The sequence below is a fragment of the Poecilia reticulata genome, linkage group LG3, assembly GCF_000633615.1.
Source record: "Poecilia reticulata strain Guanapo linkage group LG3, Guppy_female_1.0+MT, whole genome shotgun sequence".
In the NCBI taxonomy this organism is placed as follows: Eukaryota; Metazoa; Chordata; class Actinopteri; order Cyprinodontiformes; family Poeciliidae; genus Poecilia; species Poecilia reticulata.
Window position 1 is genome coordinate 10640005 of NC_024333.1, and position 27020 is coordinate 10667024.

General features: G+C 43.0%; 1 protein-coding gene across 2 annotated transcripts; it reads right to left on the reverse strand.

Moving 5' to 3' along the window:
* Positions 1-325: 325 nt before the first annotated feature.
* Positions 326-18768, reverse strand: fn1b (fibronectin 1b). 2 transcript variants are annotated; one of them, XM_017304119.1, is made up of 46 exons: positions 18457-18768; positions 18175-18300; positions 17842-17973; positions 17537-17668; positions 17310-17447; positions 17077-17223; positions 16820-16990; positions 16484-16666; positions 16172-16348; positions 15736-15891; positions 15486-15614; positions 15233-15376; positions 14393-14514; positions 13728-13896; positions 13450-13626; positions 13188-13319; positions 12985-13074; positions 12716-12910; positions 11489-11767; positions 11104-11367; positions 10920-11014; positions 10511-10679; positions 10244-10330; positions 9877-10068; positions 8748-9026; positions 8289-8480; positions 8113-8202; positions 7399-7665; positions 7176-7292; positions 6928-7089; positions 6674-6829; positions 6469-6585; positions 5622-5891; positions 5354-5541; positions 5179-5266; positions 4679-4858; positions 4487-4576; positions 3785-3973; positions 3545-3634; positions 2765-3177; positions 2532-2670; positions 1713-1868; positions 1502-1627; positions 1303-1409; positions 1135-1221; positions 326-1047 (listed from the first exon to the last, which is right to left on the reverse strand). In XM_017304119.1, exons 1-46 carry the CDS (start codon positions 18596-18598, stop codon positions 970-972), a joined length of 7329 nt encoding a protein of 2442 aa, XP_017159608.1. In that variant the 5' UTR covers positions 18599-18768; the 3' UTR covers positions 326-969. The 2 variants fall into 2 exon arrangements, with proteins under 2 accessions (XP_017159608.1, XP_008402684.1); XM_008404462.2 differs by lacking the exon at positions 8748-9026.
* Between the last annotated feature and the right edge of the window lie 8252 nt (positions 18769-27020).

The following is a 27020-nucleotide window of genomic DNA, read 5'->3' on the forward strand; positions in this document are numbered from 1 at the left end:
GTTTGTTCCACCAATATTTAAACAACCACTTTTTTTAGTATCACAATTCTCTACAGAATATGCATGAACAAATTCAGTTATTTTTGGTCATATTGCTTGTTTGATTTCAAAACTCAACTTACCTGAGTGTTTTTATACTAAATTAAAAGTCGGCAACATATGAACAAAATGAATGTTAAGCAGTTGATTGCATGCTAGCAAGCTAGCATTATTTGCTTTATACAAGACAGCAATGTTTCCCCCCAAAAAAGAGTTGTTATTCCCCTAGTGTCATAAGTTTCTGTTTGTTTGCGGAGCAAAAAATATAGATGATCACACAACAATATTCAAAATTTAGAATCTCTCCAGTTTTATTAAAACAAGGGACTTTTGTCAAAGACAGAAACAACATTGGCACTGACAAAAAAGTACAAAAATAGACCGGTTCACATTCTCACAGCCTAGTTCAAACATTCGAGTAGCGTGATTAAAGGGATGAACTGGTAAAAAAAAAAAAAAAGATGTTAAAGGTTCATCAATCACACACAGTGCTACCCTTCCACCTAAAAACGAAGGGTTACAAAAAATGAACCAGATGCTTGTAGACAATTAAAAATGCCAACTACTTTGCATTCTTTAACACAGTGCTTACTTTCTGACAATGTTTTATGACGAGTAGATCCAAAACATGTCAATGGAAAACAAATGCCAGCTGGATAAGTAGCCTTTATAACCTTATTTACATCTAGCTGTAATGGGTCATTAGAGCCCTCAGTTCAGTCATTAGGCAGGTGTTTTCAACAGTGAACTGACTGGCTTGGAAAAAAAAGACATCTGGACAGATCAGGCAGCAGGGCAGGAAGCGACGTGAACGTGCCATAGAAAGTGATAATGCAGTCACACTAACAGCATGGCTTCTACAAGGTGAGACAGTGCAGCAACTGAGGCGGTGACGGAGCGAAAGCAAGAGTCACGCGACCGTACGAGAAGTTACTTCTGAGCATTTTGCTGAGTGATTCCATCCGCTAGCAGCTCAGGTCGGAGGCACTCGATGGGGCAATGGATATTCTGAAGAATAAGAAGAGCGCAACGTCAATACGAGGAGTTGGCAAAAAAGAACTATATTCAATACTTGTAAAAATATATATATCTCACTTTTCGAAGTGTGTTTTCTCCATATCTAACAGACTCCAACAGGGTGACATCAGAGCCTGGTCTGCGGCAGTTCTCACACCGCCATCCCTGTGAGACACAAACATGCACACGTCCATTAAGGCTCCATCTAATTCACCACACATAAATTGAAGGATCGATTTATCAAACCTGTTGTCCTCCATCGCAAGTGCAGGTGCAGATGGCGCCTAGGTACTCCTTCTGCCACTGACTGCCCACCTGGTAGGTTTTGCCTTCATCGTAACACACCGACGCGTCTGTGTGAAAAGGAGCGCACAGTAAAACTCTGCTGCATCGCAAACTCCTCAACGCCGTCAGAAAATGTCTCCGGGTGCGAAAGAAGCCTTACGTGGTTCACACTTGAATTCTCCTTTGCCGTTTCCCAAGCAGGTGCAGCTCATGAGGTGTCCGTTCTCAGCCTGGCGATCCCACTGCTCTCCGACGCGGTAGTTCACGCCGTTGTCATGGCACCACTCTGTAATAAGTGACAAACTGTTACGGAAATCGAGAGAAACCTGCTCGGTTATGTTCGAATATGTGAGCGCCCCCGAAAAACTCACTCGACGAATCACATCTGAAGTGACCGCCGCCCAGGCAGCGGCACCACAGCTTGAAGCCCGTCTCGGACATGCGCTCCCATTCGCCTCCGACGTCGTGGTAGGTGGTGGTGAAGGCGTCGTAGCATGGGTCGTTGGTGGTGGGGACTCCACTCGACACTGGCAGATGATTAGAATTGGGAATTAAAAAGATTTTAAAAAATCACAGATCGACATTTTTGATGATTCATTTTCTGCTTATAAACACGGTTTCATTTTCAATAGTGTAATGTTGAATATCTAAACAAGTCTCCAGAAATATGAAATCTGATCTGAGTGTTGCAAATTGTTTCATGTCTTGAATATTTTTCCATTTTAAGGGGGGTTTTTTTGTGAGAATTTTCTGGTTAAAAAGAAAAAGGATTTTAAAATGTGTTTTATATTTCCTTAGCAATTCTAGAACTATAAATCTGGCTAACTTGCTAAGCATCAACATTTCTGAACTACATCCATGTGCTGAAGTCTATGGTGACAAATAGAATGGGAAAAAAAAGAAAAATTCTGCAACAAATTTCATTATGTTTAAGAACATCATTTACAACTTCTGTCATTTTTTTTGTAAGAAAAAAAAATATTTCTAATTAGTTTTGTAATATTTTATCCCAACATTTAATGTCATTACAGTAGTAACGGCTACAAGTCTGTTTCTGCTGCATATTTTCCCAAATGGATCAGAGATGCTATATTTTAGGACATTTTTGTTTTGTCTGTCCCGTTCGGAGTCCAGACCCCAGCAGGTCATTGCGGACGCTGCATCGCTATTTCCCCGAACACTGAGCTTACTTCTGTTTCCAGCGGTAACTTTCTGCTCTAGAATCTTGTGTTTGAGCGCGCCCAGCAGCGCCTCCACTATCACGTTGTAGTCTTCTCCAGGAGTGAGTCCTATCAGGGTGGCGGTGGTGGCTGTGCCTGGCAGGCGGGCCTGTAAGATCGAGAATCGATTGAATTTGAAATGAGTTACGTGGCTCCGGCTGCATGCTGCGCTGACTAAAATCGTTTTGGGTCTCGCTCCTTACCGTGAACATCTTCTCATTTCTGCTTGTGAGGGGATTGCAGGACAGGAGGTAGGCATTGCTCTGCATGTAAGGCTTCCAGGAGATGCTGGTTTGAGTCTGGGCTTCCTGTGGCACTCCTGTCTTGTTAAAAAGCGAGGCTCTGATGGGAAATTTGAGCTTCACGACAGGCTGCCTACGGCCTTCTGCATCGGGGAGAGGGACAAACACCAGGGGCTCACGGACTTGCTCATTGGGCGACTGCGGGTTGCCTCCGTTGTTGTTAAACTCTGTGTACTCGACACCCCCAACTACATCCTGGTTGTGTCCTGTAAACTGGACTTGGTTGTCTATGTGAGTTTCGGGCACATCCAGCTTGTCGCCAGCACCGGGGCGGTACGGCGGCGGCAGGGGCTGGGGAAGCAGGGAGTCTGGCTCTGGGCGGGAGAGACGAGGTTAGGGAAGCAAGCAGGTTAGATGAGGCAGAGCTACGGTGAAGCTAATTTGTCACAGCCACACAGGACGCGGCACATCTGCAGCTTTGGACTAAAACTCAACTATTTCATGACGTAGTGCTGCAAACACACGCAGATATTTTTTGAATGACATTTGTGAAGACATTCAAACTATAAACAGGTATTATGTTTTTAAAAGAGCCAAACACTGTTTGAATGTAGGCTTTCTATAGCAAAAAGAATTTAAAAAATGCATTTGAGCAAATGAAAGGAGAGGCTCAAATATAACATTTTTCCAACTCATTTACCTGCAACCACTTTGTTTTTAATATAAAAGGTAAATACTTACGAGTCCTGATCCTTCCCGCCAGAGGTGTGCTTCTCTGTCCGTTCTGGATGACGATGATCTTGATGATGTACTCTGTGGCTGGTTTCAGATCTGAACAGAAACATTGCATATCACATACAGTTAATTCATTAGTGCTAAAAATAACATACAAAGGGTGGCTATTTTTTTTAAGAAGACTTTGGTATTGTTTAACTCTGAAATTAGATTGTATTAGTTGGACAAGAAATGATTTGGACATACCAGATATGGTGGCGTAGTTTTGGCCAGCGTGGGGTTGTGGGGTGAGCTCCTGCGGGGCTCTTCCTGTCTCCTCATAGGTGATGTAGTATCCGGTGATTTGTGTGGGTGGTGGCTGCCAGGTGAAGGAGATGGTGGTGGGGGTCAAAGATGTAAACTGGAGGCCGGTAGGAGCCTGAACCACGGGTTTAACTGCGAAGGACAAAAAAAAAAAGATGTGTGTCATGAACTATTTTCAAAAAATTAATTCTCCCCCTTTAAGTTTCAACAAATGATTATTTCATTTACATTAGAACATAAGTTGCTGCTTTGATGCTTCAGGACCTGAATGACTTGCCATTATTTATAGAACAATGAATTTTTGTTCATGACTTATGTTCTGATGAGCTAAAGCAACAATTAAAATATGGATCCTTTTTTTTTTTACATTAAAAAGGGAAAGTACACTTCAAATAAATCAACTAAAGTTTTACAACAAATTCAGTATGTGTTGTTATTGTGAATGTTGGTGTAGTCCAAGTCCTACTAACAAATTATGTAAAAAAAAATTACACCTACTTAAAAGAAAGTGTATTTTTATTATGCATCACTCTTCTTAGTCAACCATGTTCCTGTGTGACTATAAAGGTCCAATTATGCAAAATTGCCACATCGATGCTTCCCAAGGTGTGTCTAAAAGATAAAGCACACAGACTTGTTTTATACCTGTGTGACCCCGGAGAGTAAACGGAGCGCTCCTTGTGTTTCCATTCAGAGTGTACAAGTTAATAGAATAAGTGGTTCCTGGCCGCAGACCTGGAAAAACACACAAAAAAAACGCACACTGTGAAGCGAGACCTATCCAACAAACCACTTCAGATGACAAACCAGTTCATTTAGCCGAGAGATGAGGCCTACCGGTTAAAGTGTAGGTGTATGTGTCTCCTGGGATGGTCCTTCTGATGGTGTCACGAGAACCGCTCATAGGCGTAGCTTCAAGGAGGAAGCCAGTGATCGTCTCCCCCTTGGAGCGCCAACTCAAAGTTAAAGAGGTTTCCTTCGAATCGGTGACGTGCACCCGGCGAGGAGCGCTGACCTCTGCATTGACCAAATTACAAACAGATCAGTGAGCTCTACAAATGTCTACATCATGGTGGAAGAGCCTTGAGCCTCATCTGTCATTTCTGTTTTGCTTCCAAGATGCCGACTGTTCTAGTTAGTAATCTTTCATGGAGGCCTCTTCCCTCTGACCTGCCAGTAATAGTCACTCCACAAATGGTTCTGGCCAGATAAAGCCTCAGATAAAGCCAAAAAGAAAAAAAAAGGAACTATTAATAACCACTAAGAAAGATCCCAAAATGGCTAACTCTTGGCAAGCAAACGATGAATACATTTTGGGAAATAGAGAAGCCACAGACCTTCCAGTGTGGTTGCCTCTCCTTCCAGTGGTCTGCTGGTGACAGGGTTCTTCAAGGCGTAGACCTGAATCTGATACGTTGTTGCAACCTAAAGGACAAAAGTCGTATTACTAATGTGCCACCACTGAAAATGTATTTATCTCAGTTTTCATTCGTGTGCAAGAACATTGTTTACCATAAGTCCTGGTACAACTACGCGCGTGGTGTCTGGGGCAACGTTCATTTCTTTGCGAGGGCTGTTGATATTCTTTGGGGTGACGACCACACGGTAGCCTGTCAGGCGGGCGTTTGGAGCCCGCCACGTAATCGTGAAGACAGACGGCCCAACCTCAGACACCATCATGTTGGTCGGCGCAGGGATTACTAAAAGAAAGCCACCAAAGCAAACATTAAGCTTGCATGTACGCGAGTCATGCATAGGAATGTGTTTCCTAAAAGTTTACCTGTCGCTTGGGTTCCCACTAACGGCGTGCTGGGAGTCCGGCCGTTGAAGGCGATGACCTTCACTGTGTACTCAGTCCCAGGGCGGAGATCTCTCAGCACAGCGCTGTCCTGATCATCTCTGGGGGCCGGGCGAAGTTCTCTCTCTCCCTCCTCTGAACTGGAGTACAAAACGCGGTAAGACGTCACCGTGCCATCGGGGCTGTCCCATGTGATGCGCATGGAGGTGGAGTCGATGTCGGAGAAGATCAGGTCCTTGGGATGGTCCATGGCTGCGACACAGAAGAAGGAGGATGAAATATTCCTTTCATAGCAACGCTTGAGCTTTAACTCGTTTTGTACATCATCTATTTTTACGTCTCATCCTGTTCCCAAAACAAGATTAATTCCACAAAGTCTCCATCTTTCAAGATCTTTTTAACCCCAACCTTTACGTTGTTTAAAACTGTACATTTCCTTCAAAGGCGTTTTCACAATTTGTACACTGTCTTTACAAGGGCTGCATCCCAAAAGACATGGCTTTACAATGTTGCTGTAGAGACTGAGAGCAGCAAATCCGTTGCTTCTGTCTTGTGCAAAACCAGTTTCTAATTGATGGAATAATTCTAAAGGAGCTTTAAAATGAATCTAATTATTTTTGATTCAGCTTGTCCACAAATGTCCATCCTATCCTGTCGTTTTCTGACATTTCTCAAGGATTTTCTTTTGTTTCATACATCACATAGTATGCTTTTCTATTACATATGAATGTCTTGGAAGCCTCTTAGCAGCATCTAACGCATTTTATTTTATTTTTTATCAAAGCAGCCCTTTTCTTGCATCAGTTTCAGATGTTTGAATTACACTAACCAGTGAAAGCATTCTCCACAACAGGGGAAGAGGGTTGTCCACCATTGCCCAAGGCAGAAACACTGACAACATACTCAACTGTGGGCATCAGACCTACGAAAGACTTCTCTGTCGTCTCTGCAAAGCAAAAGTAAAATAGGTCAGTTTTTGAGGAAGATACCCTTAAGTATTTAGAAATGTTATGTAAGAACATAGAATATCTTACGGGGAGCCACTACTTCAGAGAAGGAAGGTCCCAAACCATTCTTGGGGGCAACTGTGACTCTGTAGCCTCTGACTGGACCCTGAGGCGGAGACCAGCGCACTTTAATGCCGTTGTCGGTCACATCGGTGACCCTCATGTCAGTGGGGGGTTCGGTATCTGAATAAAATGGGAATTAATGAAACCTTTAGATCCCTTCTAACAATCAGATCTCTTAAAACTGTATATATTTTTTTTTCTTGTTCACATCATAATACCTGTCCTGTGTGTTATGTAGACAGGCCTGTTGGAGGCAGGGCTGTCTCCTCGTGCGGTGACGGCATAAACCGTGATGGTGTAGTCAGTGCCGGGCCTGAGCCCAGTGATGATGGCAGTGGTCTGGGAGCCTGGGATCGTAAACTCCTGAGGAGATTCACCACCTAGAAGCAAATAAACAAAATGTTGTCAAATTTTGCACTTTTTGCGAAGTGTGGACCGCATTTGGAAATGAATCACAACTACACACTTGTGCCTCCGTAGGTGATCCTGTAGTTCTTCACTTCGACAGAGGGGGCGTCCCAGCGGATGGTGATGGTAGTAGGTGTGGATGACGTTACCTCAAGATCAGTGGGTGCATCAGAGACTGAAAAGCAGTAACAGAAAAGAGGTCAAAGAATGACATTGGTCATAATTGAAGATTAAAGGATCAAGCTGCGGGATCCCACTTCAAAAAAAAAAAAAAAACTCACTGGTTGCTTGTGTTCCAGTTAGAGGTTGACTTTCCTCATTGTCGTAGACGGCGTACACATATATCATGTACTCAGCCTCGGGTTCCAGTCCGGTCAGAGTGAAGTGGTTCTTGGATGGGGGCAGCCTGTCGTCCTTGGCACGTCCACCACTTGTCTTCTGGTACCGAAATCGGTAGCCCGTGATAGGAGATATGGGAGCCTGCCACTGAACGGTGAAGGAGTTGGTCCGGATGTCGGTGAAGCGCAGGTCAGTTGGCGAGTCCCGAACTGGAAGGAGGTTTTAGGAAATTGGGTTGAATTGGAAATCAGCATAAAAACAAATCTGGGAAGAAATCTAAAACAACAGTTTGAAACGACTCAGAGGCTGTTTCATTTTAATAAATATGGACAAGAGAGAAGAAAAGAAGAAATTAAAGCAAAAATCCTTAGCAGATGAGTGGAAAGTTATGTCTTTAAGTGATGTAAATCATCCATGTCCTGTTCATTGGGTTTTCATCTAACAGTTGTTAAGATCCTCATAGATTCTCACAAAGACTTTCAGTAAGTCTGGAGAAGTACTGATCAAGAACAATATAAGGCCAGGGATGGTACTGAAAGGTCTAAACTACTTGAAACTACATGTAGTTTTTACCATATAAATGATGAAAATTGAGTTTTTGTCATTTTCCGTCAACTTTCACATCTTCATAAGACAGCCTACTCCATAATACTCACTTGTTCTCTGAGTCCCTGTAGCAGGTTCACTTTCTCGTTCACCGTAGACGCAGACTACACTGATACGATACTCCGTGTTGGGCTGCAGGTCTTTACAGAAAAGATGAAAAATAATAATAATTGCAACATGTAATTTAGCTTTTTCAACAGACACCGTAAGCTGTGTGTTGTCTTACTCTGCAGCAGGAAGGTATTAGTGGCGCCACCGACATTGACTTCCTTTACGTCGTTGTCCGTGTTCACGGGGTGGTAACGGATTACAAAACGAGAAATTTCACTGGGCGTGGCGATGTTGGGGATGGTCCACGTCACGCGGATGTGGTCTGGACCCACACCTCCAAACTGCAAGTTGGTTGGAGCTGGCACAGCTGGAAGAATGGAAAACTGAAGGTTATGTACGGACAAGACATGAGTTAAATGAGACACCATGCACATTTTACAGCTAAATTTGACAAAAGGCATATGAATGGTTTGATTTGATGAAAAGAATAAATCAGATTTTGCTAGGAATCGGTATTTGCGCATAAAAATCGACACAAGGGTCAAACAAATAGAAGGTAGAGAGTGTGTCGCTATCTCTAAAGATCAATTTCCCGCTTCCCTCCCCTTTAATTAAGTGGTAAAAAAGAAATCACCAGCTTCTGTTTGTTTTGTGTGTGTGGTCGGCTTGCTCTCTCCCTCCTCTGTAACTGTGACGATAGTGATGTCATAGTCCACGCCGGGCTCCAAGCCGTAAATCGTGTAATAACCAGCAGACGCCTCCACCATGTCTTGAAAGATGGGCATGCTCTCGCCTGAGGTTACTACCGTTATGCGGTAAGCAGTGATGGCGGTAAAGTTTACAGGGATCCAGCGCAGGCCAATGGTGGTGTCAGTAACGTCGGCGAAGTCAACGTGAGTTGGGACAGGGATCTCTGAAAAGCGGTTAGAGCAGTTCCCAAGCACAAGCAAAACCAGACAGAAAGGAGAACAGAATTACATCAGCAACCTGTCATTCCAATTAAAGCAGTCAGAGAAGTACTGTGTAACAGAAGCCATGCCAAACAACAACACAGCAAATGAAAAAAAATAATAAAAAAAATAAAACGGTAACCATCAATTAAAATGGAAAATGCATGCAATGTTTAAAGTTATTGGCCATGCTGGAGAGTTTGATCCCATCATGTATTAACTGTGATCTTCATGCAGTCCACGGCTCAACCAGTGATCATGTTAGTTTTTGCATTTGCACAAAGATTTAAAACATTCTTGAAGATTATTAATGTCTGGCTTAATGTTTGACAAACATTGTTCTTGCCTGAGATGGAAGCAGCTAACAGTGTTTTTGTTGTATTTGCCAAAATAAGACAAAAATTTTTTATTTATCCTCCACTTCATTGTAATAAGAATCAACCTTTCTTATGGTCTTTTAAAGAGGTTTTGGGTTAGATTCTGTTCATCCACAAGACACTTTGACTTTTATACAATTACCTGAAGACTGGCTGAAAAACAGTTGATCAAGAGCCTTACAACAATTATAGAAAATCAGGCTTCTTGTTGCTAACAGGGTCCATTTTGCGGCTGCCCCTGCTATGTGTTTTGTGCTGCTGCCCATGCTATGTGTTTTGTTTTGATATTTTTGGTTTGACACTTTTGCGCAGAGATGAGAACAAAGATATAGCTTTAGGTATTCTGAATAATAAACCAGTCTGCCTACTAACAAGACACTTTCTTTTGGCACAGCTGTGGGGTTAACCGGGAAAGATGCCGTCCTGGTGGCTCTACCTGGGGTGACAACAGTGGATATCGGTACGCTCTCCACTGGTCCCTTTAGAGTGAATACGCTGACGTTGTACTCCACCCCCAGATTGAGGTTTTCAAGAAGGCAAGTGTTTTGATCCGCTGCTACAAACTCCTCCAAAAAGTTCCCTCTGTGGCCACTGGTTGGCGTGCTTGTCACTCTGTAGCCAGAGATCCCTGCGGAGAATAGGGGAGTGAAAGATTTTTGAAAAAGTTGGACACATTATCAAATGATTGTGAGAAAGAAGTAATGGAGACATTCGTCCAGGTGGGTTGGGGATCTAAAGCCAAGGTCTAGACTTGGTCCCATTCAACAGCTTGGCGGTGCGTGGGGTGCTTAGTCAATATTTACCTGATGTTCTGGAGGCTGTCCAGTAGACCGTTAGATCTCCCGTGTCTGGGTTGGACACCACTCTGAGGTCAGTTGGAGGAGACACAGCTGCGCAAGAGAAAATATTTTATGCAGCTGTTAAGGTCTTGCCAAGTTGTTTGAACAGTGCTGCACTGGCTCACATAAGCATTACATCATTCTGGTTATAAACACTTTAACAAAGATTCATGCTGAGCAGCTGTTATCAGGGCTGCGTTTTTCCTCCAGTCAAATGAAATACAGACGCACTGGTGACAACGTTGCGGGTGATGGGGTTTCCACGGTTGCGACCGTTGAAAATGGGTTGAACGCTGTAGGTGTACTGAGTTCCTGGGTACAGACCACCGATGTCAATACGCCCAGAGTCCGAGGTCTCTTCTCTAGGAGATTCGCCTTCCTCACTCGGGAGCACAGAAAGCTGAAGAAACCAAAGAGAAAATGTTGTGATCAGCAGACTCTCATAAAATGTAGCACAGTATCTAAAATCTGCTCACAACTGACTAGTTGTTTTCTGAGATTTCAGAAAACAACTAATCTCCTGGGGTTAGTTGCCCAACTAATCAGCTTCATACATTGAAGACGGAGATGTAGCTTTTCACTGATGTATAAAAACGGCGGCAGCTTTGGAGTTATCGGAGCAAAACGGCGGTGACCTTACCTTGTAGCTGAATCTGCGGACAGGTATCCAGCTAATAATGATGGAGGTGTCTGTGACCTCTGTGCTGAAAGGAGGAGCGTTTCCCATCCGAGGAGCTGGAAACAAGACAGAAGACATGAGTGAAACCTCCACATAAAAAAGACATTTTAGCCTGGGGTGAAAGTTTTCATCCATTTCAACTGACCGGTAGTGAAATACGCAGTGGTTCCCTCGCTCAGCTCATTGTTCTGCACAGATTTTAACTCTGCCGTGTACTGCGTGTCTGGGCGCAAATTCTTCAAGGGGTACTCTGTGACCACTCCGGGAATTCTCCTCTCAACGGGGTTGGACCCCTCAATGCTCAGGAAGAGGCGGAAACCAGTGACAACAGCACGGGGAGCATCCCAGATGACCAGTGCGCTGTCATGTACGACATCAGTGAAACGTACATTTGTGGGTGAGTCAGGTTCTGCAGGGGAAAAGAAGTCATAACCCATGTGAAAAAAATCTGTCTGCGTTTTGTAATCTGCTTTTTTTTTTTTTTAATAATCTGCACTTTGAAGTTTAAAAAAAAAAACAGTGCTCCCTACTGGTGGATTTTTCTCCAACAAGCGGCTCGCTCTCAGAATCTCCTCTGACGGCATAGATGTAGAAGCGGTAGAGCGTTCCGGGCTGCAGGTGGGTGATTTCAGCGTACGCGTTGGGGGAAACGGGCAACTGAAGCGGCCGCAGCTCGGTGCCGTCCTGGCCCATTGGCGAGAAGACCACCCTGTAGCCGGTAACCTCGGTGGGAGGACCCGTCCAAGTAATGCTGATCCTGGTATCTGAGACAACGTAGAACTGCAGGTCGGTCGGAGCTAGGATCTTTTCTGTGGAGAGGAAAAGATTTGGTCACACGTAGTTAAATATCAGGTGTTTCTCATGACGTTTATTGAAACTCTGGAGAACAAACATCTGTTAAGCATTACTTCTTACAAGGATGAATACTCACTTTATGGTTTAGAGCAACTATGACTTCTGCCTCATTGGTATTTGATTATCTGTGTAACCCAATAGCTATCCTTTACTTGTTATGTGCATATTATTTTTTATCATAAAGCAAATCATCTGTGAAATATTTGCAAGACCATATTTATATTAGATAAGGAAGAAAGGTAATAATAATAATAAAAAAAACAAGTGTTTATAATGATCAAAAAGGAAACATCCAGCTTGTTTTCAAATTCCAAACTTGAAAGGTAAGTCCAATAAAGGTTTTAACAGTTCCCAAGTTGAGTTTTTGCCAAAGTTTGGCTCGAACAAGGTGGAAAATTCAGAGCAAATACTAAAGCAACAGAAGGAATGAAAGTAATAGTCGGTTCCTACAACATCTGTTTTTATTTTTCAAGGATTGATTTCCCAGTCCAGATGCAAGGAAGTAAAAGAAATGATGATCTTTTATAAACGATGTGCTAAGGATTTATGAGGTGTTTGTGCTTTAGTAGGGGTGTTGGCTCCATAAGCATTTATCCTTCCAAGTGTTAAAACTTTATCTCGAAAGGCTTTGCCGACCCCCCTTTAAATCACATGCTTGTCAAAACTCAGACTGCGAAGATGAGAAAAATATTTAAGTTACTATTGAAGTTATATCATATAATTGATGCCTGACAGCTTGTTTTAATAACCTTCCACATCATTTTAAGAATTGTTTTTCTAAATCTAATCAGCTAAACCAAAGAGCCATCCAGCCTCATACGTGGGTGCTGAATTTGATTATCTGTGTTATTTTAGTTATTTGATTTGCAACATATTGCAAAGCAGCCACTTATAATGTGTACCTCGTCTTGGGGAACCAGCCGTGCTGACCCGCACAGAAACAGGCTCACTCTCCAGGTTTTCCTCCACAGCATAGATACTGACGTTATAGAGGAGACCTGGGCTAAGGTCCACCAGGGTCACTGAAGTCTCCGACTCAGGGAGGATGAGCTCGGTGCTGCTGCCTTCCTCTGACGGAGTGTAAACCAAGCGGTAACCTGCGAGCACAAGCAGGGAGTTGACTTACACAGCCCAGACATTCACGTAATAAACGCAGAGAGCCGGTTGTTACCGGTGATCGGAGCCTGAGGTCTGCTCCAGCTGATGCGGATGGAGGTTTCTGTGATCTCATCCACGGGAAGCAAAGTGGGTGTATCAGGAGCTGGCGGAGGAAATTAGGGAAGTTATGCAAACAAATTTTGCAAAGTTGGACAAAATTTGATGTATTCTCAATTTTATTATTATTTAAGAAGAGTGGTAGAAATTTTTTCCAACCAGTGGTCTGTGAGGTGGTCAGGATGAGGTTCGGGTGTCCGTCTCCCTCGGGCATCTCGTACACGCTGACGTTGTATCTGCGGCCAGGCTCAAGATCGGAGATGGTGACCGACGTGGTGGTGCGGGGAACATCTGACAAAGCACAAAAAGGTTTGATGAAACACCCAAGAGGTTTTTAGTTACAACACAGCTCAAATGGTTAAATGCGATTGTGCTTTTCAAGTTTATTCCAAAGTAAATTAATTCTGAGTCAGACACTCACCCAGGTACTTTGGTTTAGAGCCCTCCTCGATGAGCTCATACTCCAACCTAAAGCCAGAGATGGTAGAAGAAGCCGAGGTCCACGACACCACAAAGCTGTTGGAGGTGATCTCTGTTATCGACTCAGACATGTCCACAATCGGCGGAGGTGGCGTCGTCTCTCCTTCCCATGTCTCCACTGTTGGAGATTAGTTGGGTAGGGGGGAAAGGCATTTTCTTTAGGGAAGCGTTCTTGATTTTGTGGCATTCAAAGATTGTTAAACCCTGCGGTGAACTTACAGGAGCCGTAAGAGGTTGTAAAATCAAAACGTGTGTGCTCGCGTTGCCCGTAGTGCATAATGCTGATCAGCTGACCCTCGTAGGTCACACCTGGACGCAGTCCACTGATGGTGTAGGAGTTGAGGTGGCCAGGAATGGTGACCTCCCTCCATGGGTTGCGGCTGTTTTTCTACAAGACGGAGTAAAAAAGACAAAGAGCTGAAGGCTTCCGAGTCTGCTTTATGATAAAGAATATTTCCTCTCATGCTGCTGAGAAGCTTTACATAAACCGAGGTGAGAGTAAGCTTGATAAATGAAACTAACTGCATCCATGAGAGCTCTTCAACTTAAACTAATGATCCCGGAAGTCATTTGATGATAGGCAGTGTCCAACCTAGACAGGTTACCAGTCCATCATAGAACCAAAGTCGGAGACAAAAAAATATGCAACATTTTGACAGGAAGCACTCATAAGAAGGCTTCACCTGCACAGGGAATGTGTGTAAACTAGCTGGAACAACAGTGTGTGTCACAGAGAGTTCATGGACTCAAACTTTGGACTAAATCAACAAAGACTTTCCACCTCATTCACAACTTTTAGCCACAAACTCTATGCATTCTCATAAAAATAAAAAATAAAAATCCCCAGGGAAGATAAAATTCCTAAAAATCTCAGTGTGACTTACAAGTCTCCATTTGAGGATGTACTGGGTGACATGGGTAGACGGTGGCACATTCCACTGAATCGGGTGGGAGTCTGGCTGGTTTCCTGCTTCTGTTATAAGCACCTGGACGGGTCTGGAGCCGCCTGGGGAGTATCGGCAGCAAATGGTTGAAGAGGCATCAGTAAAAAGCACAAAATGAAAATGTGGCTTACATAAAGAAAAAGACTTGTGAATGACATGACAGTGTGACCTGCGGAGGAGACCCGGGGACTGTTTGATGAGTTACAACTAAACGATTCAGAGTTTTGGGACAGAATCAAACCACCAGACGACGCTAAACCGGCTCAACACCTACTGACAGCTTACAGTCTGAAATGACACCTCCGCGTTATATTCATCACTTTCATTTGCCCCCTCGTTCTCATACGAACTCATTGCACGGGCTCACCGGTTGTTCACCCTGCATAAACAGTGCATGGCCCTGATAGAGCGATATAAGCATCACAGCTGTCCCTATTTAGGTCAACATTAGCTCCTCGACTCAGTTCAAAGTAACAGTTTAGGCAACTTTTGTGTAAATAAGGACAGGAGGTTTCCCAAAACTTTTGCCTGTCCAATGAATTATTTTATCTGAGCAGGACAACAAACATTACTCAGCAACAGGTGGGGGAGGAGAAAGAAAAACAAACTTAGATTAAAGGAAATGACAGGGGTGTTGAGACTGAAAAAAACAATTCCAGCATTTATGCGCCTAACAGAAACAGGAGCTCTGTTTTACATGCAACATGGGATGGTAGGTAACTTTGCAAGAAATTAGCATTAGCTAAATTCTGATGTTTATGGAAGAGCATTTTCTCTTACCTGGGTAGGCCTGCAGGGGTTCGCATCCCATTTCTCCTCTTCCTTTGCCATAGCAAGTGCATCTGTAGTGAAACCCACTGATGACTTTGTCCCACTGCTCTCCAATCTGGTAGACCACATTGTTTTGTTGATCTCTGCACTGATCTAGTAGAGAAAAACCAAGCAGATGGGAAAGTTGAGCTGGTTGGACAGAGAAGGTTGGATGTGGAAATGTGGAGTATTGACCAGCGAAGGTAGTGAGACACAAACCAACCTATAGCATCGCACTTCCAGTAGCCGCGTCCCTGTCCGAAGCAGGTGCAGTTCATCATGTGACCCTCGTTGTGGCGCTTGGAGAACTGCTGGCTGACTTCATAGGTCAGACCGTCAACGACGCAGTTGTCTGAACACATAAAGAGAAGCAGGAATTTACTCTTCAAACTGGAAAGCTTTCAAATGGGCGTCTTCTCAAGACAACTTTAAATCATCTTTATTTCAACTCTGCATGGAGTCAGTTGTCTCACCTCGCAGCTGCGAATGGGCAATGCAGTTCCACTCTCCACGGCCATTTCCCAGGCAAGTGCACTCCATCATGTGACCCATGACGTCATGCTGTTTGTCCCACTTGTCTCCGACACGGTGCATCACTCCGTCATTGGTGGTACATACCTCCTCGTGGGCTAATTAGGAAAAGAGTAATTAAATGCATAAAACAAACTGGGTTTTTTTTTCTTGCACATGCAGTTCAAACAGTTCTGTTTAGAGCTCTGCTACATTTGTGGATGTGATAGCCTTTACCAACAATTTTTTCATACCTATTAATTATTTGCAATGGAAAAACATAATTTAGATAAATTAGATAAAGTTGGTCATCTTCTGGAATATTTTGAATCTTTTTGCTTAATATCATGAATTCACTGGAAACCCGACAAAACAACTGACAAAACACTTCACACTAACCAGCCATGGGGCAAAATCCAAAACGCTGGTCCACGTCATAGTTGTAGGTGGTACCGCACCATCTCATGCTGTCACGGCGGCCATCGGTGGTACAGTCTGTGTAGTTGCGACCACTGTAGAGGTATGGGAAGTGGCAGAGGGCACCGTTGGAGTTTCCACCTTGTGTCACCACAACGGCTGCAATTTTCACAGAAATGATATAGTTACTCCCGAGCTCTAATTTGGCTAACCGTAACAAAAGTCAACACAATACCTCAACCAAGTCACTGTCGTTGTTAAGGTACAAACGACATCTCTGCTTCAGAGTCTCACCAAATTTTTCTGTACAGAAGGAATACTGCTGATCTCTCTCATAGTCGGATGTTGTGGAGCACCAGAGCTGGCCGTCAGTGCGTCCATCTGAAGTGCAAGAGTAGTATGTCTTTCCCATGAAGACAAATGGGAAAACACACGGCTGGCCATTAGAATTGCCGCCATACGCCTGGTTCCTGGCCTCTGCGTGAACATGAGTGGAAATAAATTGGTAAGAACAGACGTAAAGTGACAGAAATGAAAATTAAAATTGTGCAAAATTCAGTTTGCATTACAGCGGTACCCTATTTTTCAGTGAGAAGCATGTTTTTTTGTTCCATTTCAACATACACTCACCCCATTCCTGACAGCTGACTCCATTGCCCAGACATGTACACAACATCTGTTTGCTGCCCTGGCTCCTGATCCAGCGGTGCCCGTCAAAGTATGAGGAACCAGAGTCTGTGCGGCAGGTTCCTTCGGCGGTGGGCACATGATGATGCAGCAAAGCCTGGGTTACACCAGTGCCTGTTAACAGATCGTTAAAACAATGTCAAGGGTTAAAGTTACAGGATATTTTTTGTGTTTACATGGTCGCCTTTAACAGAACTCACCTCTGCCTGTGCTCTGTCCTTGACAACTCGATTCTCCCCTGCCGTTACCCAAGCACACGCACTGCATAGCGTTCCCCCTGATGTCAGTTTTTGTCCAGGTGTCCCCGATCCGAAAAGACCTCCTGGTCTGGGGATCATTGCAACGGTCTGGTTCGGAAATAATGACAAATGAGCTGGCGCTGAAAAATCAAATCAGGCCTATTTGCCGAAACGCAGATTCAGTTTGTACTTACTCCTTGAGGTGCAGCTGATACGTCCATTTCCTTCTCCAATGCAGGTGCAATCCAGCATCATCCAGCCTTGGTATGGTCTTTCCCAGGTCTCGCCAACCAGATACGACGATGCAGCGTAGCTGTCAAAGCATTTTTCAGCTGCAAAGATAAAAAGTAAAGTAATGCGTAAGCACAGTTGAGGAATAAACGCTTAAAAGCGTCTTAATGCTTTCAGGGGAGACACTCACCCACAGGTTTGCATGACCATTCTCCCTTGTTGTTCCCAAGACAAACACACTCCAGCATGTATTCACCACTGTCATGAGGCTTCTGCCAAGTTTCCCCAATTTTATAAGACCTCCCACTATCATGGCAACGGTCTGTCGATCACAAAAAGAGGTTTATTATTGACATATCAAATATTACTTTTGCATCTTGGACACGCATCTAACACTCAAAGGTAACAAGATGTCATGCAGTATTAATAAACAAGTTCTCTGTCGTTTCACATTGACATTTGATCTGTGAGCTTTAGAATGAATGTGTAACCTACATGCTATGGTACAGCTGATTTTTCCAGAGCTAACGCAGGTGCAATCCCACATCAACCCGTCCTTTGGTCTCTCGTAGATTTCTCCCACCCGGTATGTCCGAGCATTGTCCTTATCGTAACAGGTCTCGTCCGCTGAGACAAAAACAGAGGAAGCACAAAGGTCAAGAGTTATTGTGTGGCTATCTTGGACTGTTGTCCTACATGTGTGTAAAAATACTCAAATCTAACATCTGGATCTTTCAAGCACTTTTACTTTGCTTGTCAATGCTTTAATGAAAACGTCTGAAATTGTTGACATTGGCTTGGAGAGGTGGACTTCAGATTTTGACTGACCTTCAGGCTTTGTTTTGCACTTGATGCCTGCTGCTCCATTGCAGGTGCAAACCAATGTACTTCCACGGTAGGGTTTCTCCCACTGCTGGTTCCGTCTGTAAGAGTTACCATTCTCCTCACAACTGTCTAAAAAGTAAAAAACGTGAAACAACACATTATGAGCTGCAGTTAGCTAAGCTGAATCGCTCTCAAACAAACATTAGATGCAACATCTCACATTTCATTCCATTCCGTAAGTTTTAAAAGCATCACAAACTCAGACACGAAACAACTTGTGTTTACCTGGAGAGAGAGCTGATGCGTCATACAGGTCTGGATACACCTGATACTGACCCGTTTGTCTTTTGCTCTTCTTCGGGGCGCAGTGAACTGCGCTACTTACGCACAGCGCAACCAGCAACCCCGTCAGTGGGCCACTAGTCATTTTGTGGATGGACACGGATTTGAATGCAAAATTAAATAATATTAATTTAAAAAAAAGTTTAACTACAAAAGAGCATCTACAAAAACAGACAGAAGGAGGTGTGTAGAAGCCAAAGCTTGGAGAGATTTTTTGGGGGGAGATTCAGCTCTCTGCGGCTGCCTCTCCAGGCAGCTTTTGCACCAGAATGAGGAGAGGGGAGAGAAGCGGTTTTATACCAGGACGCTGCTCTGCCCCAGGGGGAGGGATTTTTACTGGAGTTTGGGTCATCCTCCTGCGTGTGAGTAGGAGGATGACCCCCCCGACATCCCCCGTCACTTTCAGTGCATGAAATCAGTCAAAAATAATTGTAAGTTGTAAAACCAGTGTCGTAGCTACAGAAACGGATTAAACATTTGTGTATGAATTGTTCTAAATTCAAGATAGCAGTAATTTATTGTACTGATAAATCAAGTACAATATTTATTCTACCGCCATCTACTGGTGTTTTTGTGCAAGGACAGCTGCACTTACTTTTGTTCAAATTCATTTCAGTAGCGTCTTTACTAACATCTATAGCAACATGCAAACACATTTTGTCCGTAAAGAATGTGTAAAGAATATGCACCCTTTTAGAAAGAAAACCTAAATGAAGTGTGGGACTATAGTATGGTAAAATAAAAAACACATTTACAAATCTTTTTTTTTTAAATTGGACTCAAACTGCAAACACGAGATGACCTTCAGTAATATCAGCTGAAACCTTCGTCTCAGTCATGCAATATATACCAACATGATTTATTTATGATTTTATGTACTCGCTGTCTTCAAGGCCCAATATAATCAGTTAGACCATCAACATGCACATACTGTACATGGCCTTATTAACTTCTCTGTAGTAGGCACTGACTCATAGAAAAAGAAAGAAAAAAACCTCCAAACTTTTTATATTTACTAACCTACACTTTGGTTTTTCAACACCAGATAAGTTTAGTTCTGGTGTTCTCCTGCTATAGGCAATTTGAACAAACTTTATACTTTTACAATAAGAACATAGAAGTAGGTGCAGAAAAAAATATATATATTTTATATTCTTAATTAAATTTACTAGACGATGTCACACTTATGTCAACTCAGCTGAATAAGGAGAAGTGAAACCCTGCCAGACTGAGGCTGAAGGTCACACATCTTACTTCTGTCTAGTTTGAGAAATATTCCCTCCCTCAAAATTTCTCATGAGTCATTTCATAACATTTATACATGGCTTTGCAAAGAATTTTATTCTGTGCTAAAAATAATAGGAATATGGATAACTTTCTAGCATTTCTTTCCAAACCAATTCTTTGTTCCACAATTTATGCCAAACCTTCATTTAAATCTAAATCTCGTAATTTGTTCTAATAAAATTATGGGTTCTTCATCAAGAAACAGATTTAATTAAGGCACCAGAAACATATTAAAAACATAATCACGTTTCCTTACATGGAACAGCTGCTTTTTTTATTTTTCCAAACTGCCTGGTTTCGTTCATCGTGCCGCTTTTCCTTTCCTTCATTTTGACCTGTCTGGTTAAGCTCAGTGTGCCAGACACAAATAAACAGCTTCGTTTAATTTTCTTGACTTTTACACTCAGCTTCAATTAGAAGCAAGACAAAGGATGAGGTCTTGTTATGATCCTTGAGCATCCAGTTTTGCCAAATGTATTTATGGATCTCGCCTGGAAAGTATTTTGTGGCGTACAGCAACTCCTGTCACAATACAGAAGAAACAAGCGGTGCCAGCGGCAACGAACATAAAACCAAAATTTGGGGAAACAGCGGGGGAATGAAAGCATAAACTCTGCTGGCTGAAGTGAGCTAAAATGAGTCATCATTTTCTTCCATGTGGAAAAAGCTTTTAAATTATTTCCATTTGTGGAACAGCCCTAAACTGTGCAGGATCAAAATACCTCAGACCTTAAGGTATCATTTAACTGGCGTTTCCAGGTTCAGTGATGCTATACCCCAGGTTTCCTGGATGTTCACTCATGCAGCATGGGTGGGAAACTTATGCAAGAACGAAAAAAAAAAAAAAAACATCCTGAATTCCTGCTATTATCGTACATTATGGGTTTGGGGTATTGTGATGTAACGTCTTTGGAAGTTTGGTGAACCTTATATGAATTTATGAGCCGTCCCTGTGGAAGCTTCTAGAAGGCAGCCTGGCTTTTGTCAAGTGTTTCACCTCATCTCTTGTTTTCTCTCTTTGTCTGTTTTTCTTGCATAACATCCATATTTTCAAGCAGGATTCATCTCCATGCCGCATGTTTCTTATGTGACTTATATGAAGGAGATAGCTGGGGCCTGGGTTCCACTTTTTAGACTGCTGTGATTTTTCAAGAATATCAAAGCAACATTGAACATGGTTTACTCTAAAATTCATGTTTTTTTGTTTGTTTGTTGTTTTTTTCAAATTTGCAGTACAATTTAAAAAGTTGTTGGTAGCTACAAAGTCATTTCTTTTTATGCATAGAACAACTTCTATATGTCAAAGTTTGCACAAGTAAAGTATTTTTCTCAGCAGTTCAGCATTTTTAGTCTTTTAAGGCAAAGTTTGTTGTCTTAAAAAGATAAAAGGGTTTGGTTAATGATTAACGATTTGATTTGGTGATGTGTCTGAAAAAGAAAATAATTCTTGGTGTTGAAAACTAAATGAAAGTGAAGAGATAAAACGTTATTTTATTGGTTGATTTGGGATAATTTGCAGCTGAGCTAATATATTGCTATAAAAGGCTAATATATTGCTATAAAAGGCTTTTCCATCATCCTGTCTGAATAATGAAACAGAAAATTAAACTTCTTAAACCCCCACCTCCACAAGGGAATAATTCTCCATTATGAGGTGCCTTATCGAAAATAAATGAAGCCTACAAGTGCAGCTGTCTCCATTTGTCCCTAATTTAAAGTTCAGCAAAAGCTTCAGAGGTTCAGCAGATGGAAAGCCTTGGGTCGGCTTGTTTTCAAAGTTTGGTTCTCCACCCTAAACTCACTAAACTGTGGCTTGGCACTTCAGAGAGTGAGAGCCAGATGGCCTCAGATGGATGGGATAGGGGTGGGGGTGGGAGTGAAGTATTTTTGGGGGCTGGGGGCGTTAAGTAACTGGGGTTGAAATGAGTTAATGATTATTTGGAGCAGAAATGTTGAAGGTTGAGATGATGGGCTTTATGCAATTCAAGGGAGGAGATGAGCATCGATCGCTGCCGTCTCCATGTCCCACCCGTGCACTGCTGTTCAGAATATAAGCAGAATATAAGCAGAGCGGTGAACGATAAAGGAGCATGACAGCTATGCAGAGGTTCATGCCCCAGACTGTCGATTAGTGACGGAAAATAGTTGAGCAACACACTTTTAGTTTGTCAGCATTCTCACCGGTCAGCATCATGAATCAGTCCAAAATTTCTGCACAGGATGTGAAGACCGGGTGCTGCTTAGCTGTTGACACATTGGAGAAATTGCCCTTGCGAAGGCAAACGCTCTGAAGATGCATTAATCAAAGATTCCATAACAGCGCAACAAAAACAGCGTCGCTGTGGAAACGAGATTGGGTGGGGGCCCTTTGTAGAGCGATACAAAGGTCAGGTCAGTGATTGGCGCTGATGGTGGATCTTCATCCACTGAATTACATACTGAGTCACAGACTCACACGCCCATGTCATGAGGTACCCAGTGTCTAGAGGAGCAAGTCGGTGCTAAAACGACATGCCAAGTTGTTAGCGCAGAAAGAATGGACGGCTTTACCTGCGGCAATTCCATAACTTTTAGACCAAGCTAAATACAAGCAGATGTTCATAAATTGGTATTGGCATGAAGGAAGAAATAAAAAGCAGCACGGATTAAACTGAATCTTTTCTCCATGTTCTTGTTTACCTAACACACGGGTGCCCAAAGTCGGCCCTTGAGGACCGGCATCCTGCAGGCTTTAGTTCTCTCCCAGGTGGTAGTAACAACCTTTTCAGCATGTCAATGTTCCTCTTAGGCCTTGTAACGAGCCATCATTTGATCCAAGTGTGTTAAACCAGGGAGAGAACTAAAACACGCAGGACGCCGGCCCTCGAATACCGACTTTGGACACCACTGACCTAACAGCTCATTTTAGCAATGCAGCTGCGAAAGGAAGTTTGAAAAGTAGCAATTTCCATAAGTGACTGCGTACCATGCCCCATTTGTGATTGCGACTGGAGAAAGCGTGGAAGCGTTCAGCAAGCGTGAATACTTATCCAACACACTGCAGAGAAACGAGACGCAATATCTAAGCCGTAGCCCAGAGGCATACAGTTTTTGTCTGCTTATTAGCTTTTTGCACTTCCTTATTTATTTTCCTAACGTTTAAATAAGCAGAAAATGTAAATGTTCTTGGTTTATTTATTCTGACAAAGAAATCGATATTATGTAAAACATTTGTACATGACACATAGTTAAAAAAGATAATATTCGAACTCTGTTTTACAGATTTACGTGGTTCTAATGGCCTTTACTCTTCAGTAGCTGGACAGGAATAAGGACAGAGAGAGAAGAGGAGAGCATGGAGTAAATGACCGAGGGCCGGGAGTCGAACAACTGTGTTGAGAGCAGCAGCCTCGACACCTTATGTGTCTGCTCTGCCACTGAGCCACTCCGTCACTCCATCACCGAGCCAACGAAAGATTTAATCAGCCTGTATTTCTTGCTGAACAGAGCAGCCTATTCCAGCCATGAAGCAGCCTACTTGTTTGGTATTGACCGTATATGAATAAGGCCGAAGGACGATGAAATTATGCTCAGAGCTGTCGAAGTGCTGAAGCCAGGAAAACCTTGCTCGAGGCTGTATCCTGGGCAGCAATCTTATAAACGCAGTCGGTGATGTGATCCATCGTAATTATAGCTACCTTAATTGACGTCAGGCAATAAGGAGCAATCTAAGCCACAAGGGTACCTGTTGTCACAGATGTGAGTCTGTCGTCCACGGCCTCTCTGACCTTTCTCCATCCCGATCCAAGAGTAACACCTCTTCTGTTTGGCTCTGTGAACACAGAAAAACTCCCTCCTCCTCCCCAGACAGCTGGGTACCTCCAGACCAGTCACAGTTTACACTTCCAGGATTCAAAAACCTCCCATTAGCTGTTCTGCAAGCTGCCGGATGGCACCTTGTCATAACTTTCTCTCTCTCTTTCTCCCCGTCTCAGCCATGAAAACCTGGCCTGTGCTTTTACATCCTCGCATCGGGTGCGAATGAGCCTGACCTTTGCAATGTCAACATGTGTTTGCTACAGGAGACTTGATCAAAAAGCAACTCAGTGAAAGGGGACCTTTATAACTTGTGCCCTCAAGCATGCAGATTGGGCGTAGTGGATCTGTTGAAGACAAGCTGCCTTTTTCCCCATGGAGTAACCCCCAGACTGAACGAGTAGTTTTAATAAAGCCTAATTAAAAGCAGAGGAAGCATGTGTGCATCTTGTTTACTCTTGTTTGTGTTGCAAAGCGAGCTCGGCTTCCTGCATGGCTCCACAGGAAACCGTTTTAACTTTTATACCTGTCACAGCCAAGACTGTTTTTACTGTTAATTTATTATTTTGTGTCTAATTGCTGAACTCCTCATGCGGACAGCTGACGCTTTCACACGTTCAGGGAACATTTCCAAAAGACTCACTGTAAGCTCCAAAGCCAGTCATCTCCGACTTTTCATTCCCTCGATGACTGTGTGTTTTCGATGTGCACTGGCGAATCACCCCTTTGCCAGAATCAGTCTGCTGCTGACTCCAAGAGGGGTTTGTCCTCATAAGGTCCGGCAGGAAGCAGACAGACAGAGTGTTTTTTGTGAATTGGTGGATGTTTTGCTGGCCTTTTGGAAAAGATCCTGGCCATTAACCCCTTAAAAGTTCTCTAATTTGACATGGAAGTTTGCAACGCGCCACAAACTGGACGTAAAATTGAATCTGTGCATACAGATTATTTCCAGAGCACTTTCAGTCTGGCACTGCAACTGCTCTGCAGAGAAAATGTGGACCTTTTCCTGTAATATATGAGAACACTGACAAAAAAAATGTTCCTAGTCAAGTTGTTTTTCCGAGATTGGAGTACGATAGATGTGCTATATCACGTGTTAGGACAGAGCTTTCCTGCAGGCAACATCTGTTGTATAAATCACACCCACTGGTGAACTGCAGGACTCCAAATAAAGACCTGAGTGAAGTTTAAAAAAAAAAAAAAGCATTGAAGTCTCCTATTTCTCTTGTTTTTCTCATTGTCTGCCCTTCCCCATTATAGTTGTTGCCCAAAGATTAGCTTAATGTCAAAGCGAGGATCCTCAGGGCAAGAGCGCAGTGTTTCTGTGCCGACGGCTCCCAAGCATAATTATTCTGCTTCCCGTATAAAATACAGCTGGACTGTGATGAAGCAAACATATTTTCCAAAGTTGTGGGAGGAAATGTCATTAAACGTGTGTACCTAGGAGTAGGTATCACTGTTACTCACTCATTCCCGTCTGGACAGCACAGAGGTGCCGGGTCACGTGAGGCTGTTTGAACAAGTCGTCCCATGTGGTGGGAAACTGTTTTTGTCAGATGTGACTGTGATGGGAAGATAAAAGAAGAGAGAGAAACGTGACGGCTTCACGATGTGGCTCGCAGGGAAGGACGCGAGTGGTCGTGTACAGACCTCTCCTGAATACACACACACACACACACACGCACACACACACACACACACAGAGTCAGACACATCCACCAACAAAGTCATGAACAGACACCTCTGCAAACATAGCCAGCAAATTATATTTGCTCTCCTCCAACACATCTGTGCTGCATCTTTTAAATGAAACTTCAAGCTTTGGTCACATTTACCACACCAACAAATTTGTATTTGAGATGTTATTTTGTTTTTTTTTTTCAGTTTTTAAGTCACTGGTTTTTGATAAAAATGAGCAAAAAAAAAAAGAGTTTCTGTTGGAATGAAGACAAAGATGGTTTAGAAGTAAAGGAGCCGTGGATGAGCAGGCGGCTGTAGTTTATGAGTGAAGCACGGCTCACAGTTCACACCCAGGCAATAATTGCACCGGCGGCTAACGGGTCAGATAGTTGCACCTCTTCGAATTTGATAAGGTCATGGTGATGAGTGAGTTATCTCCTGCATCCACACAGAGGCATTTAGAGGGGCAGAAATATGACAAAATTGTATCCCAGCAAAACAAAATTCAGTTTTGTTTGTCGTATGAAATACATTTCTACTTTACCTTTCAAATACTTTATAACTCTGTTGTAAATTCACTGAGCAAAACGAGAAAGGTGACTGAATAACTCCGCTTTAAAGAGGTTATGATGCGTGTTGAATGCAGTTATTTTTAATCACACAAATTCTTTATTCTACTGCATGTCGAATAAAAAAACGTGAACGTAAATAAACATATGAAAAGGAAAAACATATATATCCTTGAGAGAATCATAAAGAGGTCCTCAAGGCTGTTTCATTGCATAAATGAATCAACAATATACCATAAAACTCTTCAAATATTCAAAATCTTGGAGGTTGAACTCCAGATTGAAAGTTGCATTCACATTTTTCATATTTTCTTTTCTCAACCGTCGTTGGCTAAAACATAATCTAATGTCAAACTGCAGCCTTCATCAAACCTAATCGGGATTGTTTTGCTCTTCCCTATATATTGGGGATTGTATTAACTATGCAACAGTCGAAACAATTAAAACACAAACAATTTGTTCATTCATTATGCATGTAAACAAATGAAGATTTTAAAACAAAAACCAGTTGAGGAAAGTGGAAGTAGTAGCAGTGCACTGCAGCAGCATCGCCTCAGAATAATTTCATGTGGGTGAGGAAGGATGTTGTTCCCCTTCATTAAGTATTATCCCTTGTTTTGTCATCCCCCCACCCCACCACCACCACTCCCTGCCTCCTCTTTCCTCTCTGCAGCCTTTTTTGGTCTCGGCCGTCTCTCTGGTCCCCATTTGGCTCCATGTGAGCCCAGCAGCAGCCTCCCCTTTTTTAGACCATTTGCCACAGTGCTGTTTTCTGAAGGAAATGCCTAAATGTCTCACTGGCTGTGCTGCACACTTTAACCCTCAACACAATACCCTTACAGTGTGTTTTCTATTTAAACACCAACGCTGAATGATTTTCCGGAGAATTACAAGAAATATGAGGTGTAAATATGTTTCTGACAGTGATTCCTGTTGCTCCAGGTGAGCTGTGACTCACATGCAGGGAGCTTCAGCTCGACAGAATCGCAGCGAAGCAGCGAGAGGGTGAGTCACGCTCTATGGACGGGCACAGTGACAGATCTTCTCGCATTATTTCCCAGCAGAAACTCTCTCTGCATGGAGAAACCATTTGGAAGAGCTTGGACGGAGCAACCTTTAAAGAAAAAAAAAAAAAAAACTTTTGGAAGAGAAATTACGTACAGTACAGCCAGAGAA

What these genes read in the sequence shown, in the direction of transcription:
- fn1b (XM_017304119.1), bottom strand. Translation starts at nt 18,598, where the DNA reads ATGACTAGTGGCCCACTGACGGGGTTGCTGGTTGCGCTGTGCGTAAGT. An exon ending in ACCTCAGGCTCCGATCACCG is followed by an intron (nt 12,911 to 12,984) that starts GTAACAACCGGC and finishes TTGTGCTCGCAG; the next exon opens with GTTACCGCTTGGTTTACACT. An exon ending in GGCGGGAAGGATCAGGACTC is followed by an intron (nt 3,178 to 3,544) that starts GTAAGTATTTAC and finishes TCTCCCGCCCAG; the next exon opens with AGCCAGACTCCCTGCTTCCC.